At 35.2% G+C, this 9,066-nt stretch overlaps 1 protein-coding gene across 1 annotated transcript in view; it reads left to right on the top strand.

Moving 5' to 3' along the window:
- Positions 1-582: 582 nt before the first annotated feature.
- Positions 583-9,066, top strand: part of Rpp25 (ribonuclease P protein subunit Rpp25) — a 70,439-nt gene continuing 61,955 nt past the window's right edge. The window contains exons 1-2 of the mRNA XM_090383058.1: positions 583-666; positions 7,779-7,927. Of these exons, the coding sequence (XP_090239184.1) occupies positions 651-666; positions 7,779-7,927 (165 nt within the window). The 5' untranslated portion in view covers positions 583-650. The remainder of the gene's footprint in view (positions 667-7,778; positions 7,928-9,066) is intronic.

Raw genomic sequence — 9,066 nt, 5'->3', positions numbered from 1 at the left:
AATTGTCTTTCCTCAATTTTAATTTATGTTCACTGAGGTGGGGATGTTGAGCAAGAATAAGAATTTCATCAGCATTGAACTTGCTCAAACCATTGCCTAGTTTTGGACGCTGAAATTTTCAGAACATAAGCCTTTCTTGGTAATAGCAATCCTTTGTTCTACGCACCAATCTCGTTGCCCTTCTCTGTATTTGTTCCAACAGCTCTACATCCTTCCTAAAACGAGGCCTGCAGACCTGTATGCAGTACTCAAAGTGTGGCCTGACAATTAATCCTAAATCGTACAACAGCCTGTTTCAACGTTTTTAGTAAAAAACTTGGACCGCTACTGTTCTAATTTAAAGGCCAATTTTGTTAAATATTAAATATCTCCAGTATAAATATTTGTGGTTGTTTTCGACTAAATATTAGCTTAGTTTAGAGTAGTTCTTATTTAATCTGTGAGTCGGATTTGCTTAATTATATTAAATGAAATTCGATTTTCTTATTTAAATAACATAAAATGGGATTTCCCGAATTAAATAAATTTTAATTAACCGATCAATAATTTCTCGCCCTATTGTCAATTATTGAAACTATTTAGGTTGTTTTGGTTTGTTGTATGGAATTCAGCCTTAAATTTTCCGTCATTTGTAACACCATTAGAGAAATATGGAAACTGCTGAATGTGAGTATTATATAATCGTCAATTTTTGCTACGTATTTTGGTCACTGTATAAAAGGGGAAAGATGGGTATTATGGACATCTTGATTGTGATTACATTTTAGGCAGTATACTGTCATTTATTCTTTGAATAATGCTTCCGTAGCCGAGTGGGCAGGAGCGGGAGTGCAGTAGTATCACGCTCTTTGAGTAGACCGGGGCTTGAACCCCGGTCTACTCTAAGAGCGTGATATTAACAAAACAACGAAGTTGTGCAGTGAGCTTTCGGGTTACAGATATAATTGTTATTTTATACTGTACTACGTCGGTTTAGTACAAAAGGTGTGCGGTGGGGGAGGCTGGCCTATAGATGTTTGGATTTTGTGTTACATTATGGAAAGAAAAAATAAATTTCCTCGACACTCATGCTTCTCTGAATATTAGTTTTGCCTTGAGCCCTCGGTTTACAATCATTTGATTTACGTACATCTGAATTTTTTTTATCTTCTAGTCCCTGTTCAAAAGAGAGGAGCGGGTTGATTAATGACCCTTTTCAATTTTTTTTTTTTTGCTTTTCTTGGCTATGCCCGTGGGCAATATCCAAATAAATGTGAAAATAATGAACAAAACAGGCTGTACAAATTGGAGCAGAATGGTATTAAGGATAAATTGCTACAATGGATAAAAGGATGGTTGAGTGGGAGAAGACAGAGGGTGGTAATCAATGGGTGCTGCTCTTCATGGACTAATTAGTGGAGTCTCACAGGGTTTGGTGTTGGATCCACTGTTGTTTTGTATATTTATCAATGATATTGATGAAGGTATATCAGGCTTAGTGTCGAAGTTTGCATATGATACAAAGGTTGGCAGGGTTGTTAATGACAGTAATGGCAGTGTACTACTGCAACAGGACCTAGAAAATTTGGGCAAGATGGGCTGAGAAGTGGCAACTGAAGTTTAACCTTGACAAATGCAAAGTACTGCATATGGGTAGAAGTAACTCCAGAGAAACGTACCAACTGTGTGGTACTACACTAAAGGTGGTAGAAAATGAAAAAGACCTGGGAGTAATTGTGCAGTCAGATATAAAGTTTTCTGAGCAATGCAGACAGGCTGCCAGGGCAGGTCATGGGTTTTTGTCAATGATATAAGGAATTTTGCTAGCAGGGAAAACGGAGGTGATTGTCCCTCTGTATAAGGCACTGGTCAGGCCACGCCTTGAGTACTGTGTACAGGTTTGGAGGCCTCGTTTTAAGAAGGATGTAGATTTGATTGAGTGTGTACAGAGAAGGACAACAAGATTGGTGAGGGGAATGAAAGGATCCTCTTACCAAGAGAGGCTTAAGTTCTGCAAATTGCAATGGCTGGAGACACAGGCACCTGCACATGATCTGATTGAGGTATATAAGGCCTTGAATGGGTTGAGCATGCTGAATTCTGATGGGATTTTTCCACTTTTTCAGATTATGAACCCAAGGAGGCATAAATTCAAATTAAGAAAGGACAGATGTAGAATAGATGTGCGGAAATTTGCCTTTAGCCGGCGGGTGGTTAATTGATGGAACAAACTTCCATCTGTCGTGAAAGTTGATAAGTTAAATTAATTCAAGGAGGAACTGAACAAACATTTAGAGGGAATGGTTGTGTGAAATTTTTTTTTTTTTTTTGGCTGATGCTGCATAAGCTCATACACTTTCTTTCTTGCATCACATGCCTACTACTACATGCGCCCCAACTAGTCAGCATGTATTCATTGCCCAGCCCTGACTCACGGAAGAACATTTTCCTCATTTAACTTTTACCTGTGTTCATTGGAATTTAACCCTTCCTTTACATGCAATTTCAGAATATTACTTATTTTATTATTTTATAATGCGAACAAGTATCTTATTTCTTTTCAGTTATCTACCCATATACAGTATAGTAGTACTATAGGTTCTTACACCTTGTGTTTGGGGTCATCATAAAAAAACAAAAACAAAAATCCTCTTGTGCAAATTAGAACCTTTCTTTATCACTGGAACCTTCGGTAAAAACTAAGAATATTGTTCTCCCATGTGACATGTAGTATGCTGATATAAAAAGCAGTCATCTAATCTATCAAGAAATATATTACTTCTGTAAGAGCATGCAAGTGCAGAAGTTTCTGTGTCCCACTCCACTTGCTCGCATAAATTGCCATCAGTCCTGTTCGTAGGGTTATGTACACTGCTGTTCAAAAAGAAAGTGCATCACCCCTTAAAATTGTAATTGTCATCCGAATAACTTAAGTATATGGCAATATTTTTTACAGACTGTATCAGATAAGATTGACACGCGTAGGTGATGATGTAATATTGCATCAGCTGTTACTTTTGGCTATATAAGCACGCTCTGCAAGAGTTACAGCCATTCCTTGTTTGTGTCAGGATGGTAAGTTACTTGCAGTTGACGCCACGAAGAAAGAGTGCTATTTTTGCTTTGGAAGGATATTCTTCCTGTCATATTGCTTGAGGAAGGATATTCTTCCTGTCATATTGCTTATAGAGTGTCTAGTAATCAGTCGACAGTGAGTAGATTTCTTTCCAAACTCAAGAATACTGGTTCTGCTGATAGGAAATAAGGAACTGGACGCAAGCAAGTCTCTACACCAAAACAGGACCGCATTTTGAAGCGCTTATAGCTTAAAAACTGTAAAGCTTCTTCATCTGAGCTGAAAAGAGAATGGGAAGAACATACGGTCATGGTAGCAAGTGCAGTAACAGTCAGAAGATGCCTCTTCAAAAATGGACTTGTAGCCCGCTGTCCTAAGAAGACGCTCCTCATCACACAAAAAATGAAAATGGCCTGATTAATTTGGTGTAAGGAGCATATCAAATGGAACCCCGAGCAGTGGAAGTCAGGTATTTTCTTGGATGAGAAGAAATTCAACCTGCATGGCTCTGATGGGAGACAAATGATTTGCCGTAGACATGGGTGAAGAATACCATCCAGACTATGTGTCTATAGTGAAATTCCCTACCAATCAAATGATATGGGGGTGCATTTCATATCGCGGAGTAGGCACCTGCAGTTTATAAAAGGTTTTGTAAGTGCTAATGGATACCTGGCTATATTGGAAGACAAATTGCTGCCAACCATTGGAGACCATTTCAACCTGCTAACTAACTGCATGTTTCAGGACGACTCTGCTCCTTGTCATCGGGCGAAAAGTGTAAGTAGGCACTTCTGTAGTTACTTTAGCTTTACTTCTGCATTAGAGATTCAACAGTAATGTGTTTACATTTGTTACAGGTGAAAAATTATTGTAAGAACGGTCCATTACAATTCTTAGCTGGCCAGGAAACAGCCCGGACTTGAATTCTATAGAGAACTGTTGGCATTGTGTGGAATCTGCAGTTGCCAGAAAGAAACCAAAGACCCTTCGTGAACTTCAGGAAGCCATAATTCGTGTTTGGAACCATGAACTATCAGTTGATTATCTTCAGAAATTGATCTTGTTAATGCCTCGAAGGTGTGCTGCTGCTGCTGCTGTTGTCATTAGGACCAGAGGCGGTTCAACTAAATATTAGTTTGCACCTAGTGAACATTTCATTTTGTTTTCCATTTAAAATGATAAACTAAAGCAAATTGATGGTTTCTGATAACATTTCAGTCATAATTGTCGTGTTTACCAAAACTGTTGTATAAAGATTGCAAATGCTCATTTTGGAATATTTTGAAAGCACCTGTCGAATGTTACTTAGCTTTGCCTTAATATTAATAAATATATTTTGTGTATATTTCTATTTGTGATTAATGTAATTAATGTAGTCATTAATGTAATATGCCATCGTGAAAAAGGGTTAGAAATGTTTAATTCCTAGGTGATGCACTTTCTTTGAACACCAGTGTATGCATACAGTGAGCACTAGTTATAATGATCATGTTTGCAAATTGAATTTCGATTCTAATAAGGGAAAATCGACGAATATAATTTAGAGGCTATAAAGATATAAAGCACAAATTTACACTTTATTACCAATTAAATGATCCATGAAAATCGGAAGAATATCCACAGGTTGGCAAAATAAATTTATACTTATAATTAATATACATATTAATTAAAAATAACACTCTGTAATATGATTATAATTTTAAATAGTCACTTATTTTATATTGCTTTAAATTATCAATACAAAGTCTGTTTACAGATTTTTCAATATTGTATAACAGTCTATATTCATGATCACATGCACCAGTTTCTTTCAACCCTCTCCTCAGGGTGGCTGTAGCTTCAAGAGTTTGCCGTTTTGTAACTGGAATTCATTCAGGTTCATCTTCATTTTCCTTCTCCTTTTCGAAATTATCAGTAACAGACTGGGCAAGTTCTGTAAAAGCTGTAGTAACTACCTGTTTATAACAGATTGTACAAACAAGAAGGCTCAATAAACTGAAAATTGCAAATTGTTTTATGGTTGTGACCTCCAGAAATGTACTTCAGAAAAATATCAGAGGCATTCAAAATTGATTCTTATAACTGACAATGTGATTCTAATAAACAATGAAAGTGTAGTTCATGTTATTGATTTGAATTGGTTCATTGAGATTTGATTCTCTAAAGTGGCTGATTTTAATAACCAGTGATCACTATAACCTCAACTAGTGACATGTTATCACTAGAACAAAATACACCATTTGAAATAATAAAATTGTATTGTACATGTAAAATTATTTTACACATGCAATAAAATGATAAAAATATGAAACTTATAAAAAAAAAAACTTAATTTTACATAAGGAATATTTAAAAACATAGTTATTTTTTTCATTCTTTCTGGAAAACATACTGCCCTCCAAAAAACTAATTCAAATATTGGCTAAATTCCATTGTTGTTTGTTTGTTATTTGGTTTTTAGGAGCATTAGCAACTAAGGCCATATTGCTCCGGGGATATGTGGTGGTCATTCCCTGACCTTTTCGCATCCTCCGTATTTGGTGGTCACGGGCTCGAACCCTGGTCTAATCAAGAAACGTGTGCTATGCACTGCTGCTCCTGGCTACGGAGGCACCCTAAATTCCATTATTTGGGTACCGCTTGTCTCTGCGCAGTGGGCGTGGTCGTAAAACAGAGTGATTGTACAGTCCAGTTATGCGATTGGGTGATTGTTGGGAAGACGTTCTCTCTCTGATTGTTTGCATCGTCGTCAAGGAGGGGAGTGCTTAGTTTAGGTAGGGTGTTTATCCCCCCATCCCACTGTTTTAAAATTCGAAAATGAGTTCCCTATTTAAAATATTGGCACCTGCCAATGTTCCTGTCTGTTTGTCGAAATATGGAAGTACCCAAGATCTGAAGTTTACCCAAATATTTGAATAATAAAAAGAAATAATCAAAAAATGAAAATATAATAAACATTTCATTTTTTGTAGCATAGTTTTTATATAATATTAACTGTAACCGATAAAAATACTTTTACTGTTAACCTGTCTCTAATTACACAAAGGATTGTTCTTCCTCTATGCACATTAGGTCACTTTGACCACACGTGCATGAATTTGAAAAATGAGCAAAAAAAAAAAAATCAAAATGTTTCACTTTTTTTAATGCCACTTTTATTTTCAGTTTTTCCTGAATACAACTGAAAAATCCATTTTTATATTAAAAACATTTTTGATTAATTTTTGAAATCAAAACTCCCTTCAGACCTGCCAGTGAGTGAAATGCAAACAAACAACTCATGCACTTCAATAAATGCATATAATTGAATGCCAGCCTGTCAATAACGGGAGTATTTGCTGCATGAAATTTGAACTGCATGTTTGATTTCAGACAACTTCAAAGTCATGAAGTCAGAGGGCATTTCTGAATGGAGAAAAGTGTGCATCAGTGATGCCAGCTCACTACCAGAAGTCGTACGTGACACATGACACTCAGCATGTGCAAAATTAGGTTTAACTTAATTCCTGAATTTTACTTGAATAAGAGATTTGTGGAATTTTCATTGGAGAAATCAAAGAAAACATTTTCAATGACAGCTATTAGGAGTTACAGCTGTGTGGGCTGAGTAGACTAAGAGCGTGAATTACTGAAATATTGTCTACGATTTGATTGATCCCACATGACAGGCAAAGAATATTTTTATTTTCTCTCTGTTGTAAACTGTTTTGATTTCAATAGTGAAAAATTTATTATAAAAAGTAAATTTTGTCACTCTTGTGGCTTGCTACCTACATGTTTATCATGCAATCCCAACTATTTGAATGGCCCTGATTACCATATTCATCACACTCATTTTGTCTGTGTCCCCAATATTACTTGCAGTGTGTCGTGTATATTAAGATGCTTATGTTTGACATGGATGCTTATGTTTGAGCATCCTTGAAGCTGGCTGATGTGCAAAGCTATAGCTTCATATTTTGCCTCTAGGCTCTAGCAATAATTTTCTAAATTCTTTTGCAGGCCAGGTAGAACCTTGTCGAAGGCTAGATCTACCTTCTGCTTGTTCTAGAGCCCATGAACATCAGGAACTTAACCATTTCAAATTCTATTTCACATTGGTAACCCTGATTTTGGGCTTACATACAGGTGCCCTACCATTGAATCCAATTCTCTACAGCTTGCTACAGATTGTTGCACACTAACAGATGTTTCTGTAGCCTTTGGATCTACTCCATGATGTTTTTTGCAGACAACATACATGAATATTTTTCAATATTTTGTTGAGGTTGTCCAGACCTTTATAATTGTGATATCATGTGTGGTCTTTCATCTTTGAGTAGCATCTACCACAGTGGATTTTGGGAAGCCCAGATCAGTTGCAGTTACATGCACAGAAAGATTACAGATGTGGTAGCCAACTGCCATCACACTTTGAGTCTGTATGTTCCAATCCATGACCCATTCTGTCTTCTGACATGCTACTGCATGGGCAAACCCATACGAGTTACATTGGGAGTCTCTGCATTTATGTATGGGACCTTTATGCATGGGCATTTCTGGCAACATTACACAATATTCATGGGGGAGGGTGAATACTTTTGGTTATTAAGGTGTATGTATTAGTAGTAGAGCTTTTAACTTTCATTAATCTATATTAAGATGCATTATTGTAAATCACTGTTTTAGTTGCATAAAAGAACCTGAATTTGCCACCATTTTTTTTTTTTTTCTCTTTTAGTAGAAAACTATACCAAAGGACAAGTAATAAACTATGAAGACGAGCAAGTATGTCAGTTTCCTAATCTTCCAGATAATGCGATCCATATGAAAGTAAAAGTTGGTAGCAAACTTCGCAATTTACTTGGATTTGCTATAAAGTCATTTAGAGTAAGTTTTTATTTTTGAAAAAAAAAGCATTATATTATATGCACAAATTATATATAATTTGTGCATATAATATATTTTATATACTGTAAAATTACAGTATATAAAATATATCACATAAAATAAATCACATTACTATGCATTATTTTTAACAAAAATTTCTTTAGGACAGAATTATTTTCAGAAATATATTTTTATATTTCTGAAACATAACTTTGCAAGTTATGTTTCAGAAATATAAAAATATAACTTTGCGTGCAGGGTTTGTTTGAACAAAAGTACTTATGTAAAATTCATTATTATCCCACTTTATTCAATATCCAATTTACAAACTTTCAGAATATGCAATTTATGAACTTTCAAATGCTGCAGTGACTTGGCGCATTACGGTCTTAGCTGCCGATGCGCCATAAAAAAATCAAATCAAATCAAATCAAAATTCAATGCTGCAAACAAGAACTTTTGATGATACAAATTGATTTACAAATCTTTTAAGAACTTTTGCAATTAAAGTCTTGTCATATTTTGAAAATAAAATAAATGAGAATAAAAAACTCTTTCAACATTTATGCATATTACTATAAAAGCCCAAATTCCAGTAAACACTAGGATTTACCAGTTCACATTGGTAAAAGCCTGAACTATCAGTACTTTTTACTTTACTTCACTTCTGACTTTTACCACACTAAAGTTAGTTTTTTTAGAAAAGTTTTCTTCATAAATTTTACTATAGAAACAGAACCATAAACAGATATGATTGGATACCTTATTCACTTTATTCAAAATGTAGTGAATATGTTATCCAGGCAATGTTGCAAGATCACATATACAGCAGACTCTCGATTAACCGGGACACTTCAAGACTCCAAATTAAAAAAATAATAATAATAATCAACCAGAAATCAAAAAATTCAAGTAATAACTAGAATAGGTATAAACAGGTATTTTGGAAGTTGTAAATAAGCGGCATTATAAGTCATCATTGGGAGATTAGTGTACCTATTATCTTGCAATCCCCACTGTCTTCACACCTGCCACTCAAAAAAAAAAAAGAAAAAAAAAAGTGAGACCAATTGTTTAGTTTGTTTTAGTGCGTCACATCGATTGTTGTGTTCCGTCGCACTGCAAAAGGACAAATTTTT

The sequence above is a fragment of the Mastigoproctus giganteus genome, chromosome 10 (assembly GCF_048544385.1).
Source record: "Mastigoproctus giganteus isolate SK-2022 chromosome 10, ASM4854438v1, whole genome shotgun sequence".
Lineage (NCBI taxonomy): Eukaryota > Metazoa > Arthropoda > Arachnida > Uropygi > Thelyphonidae > Mastigoproctus > Mastigoproctus giganteus.
This window is presented reverse-complemented; position numbering and strand designations above follow the sequence as displayed.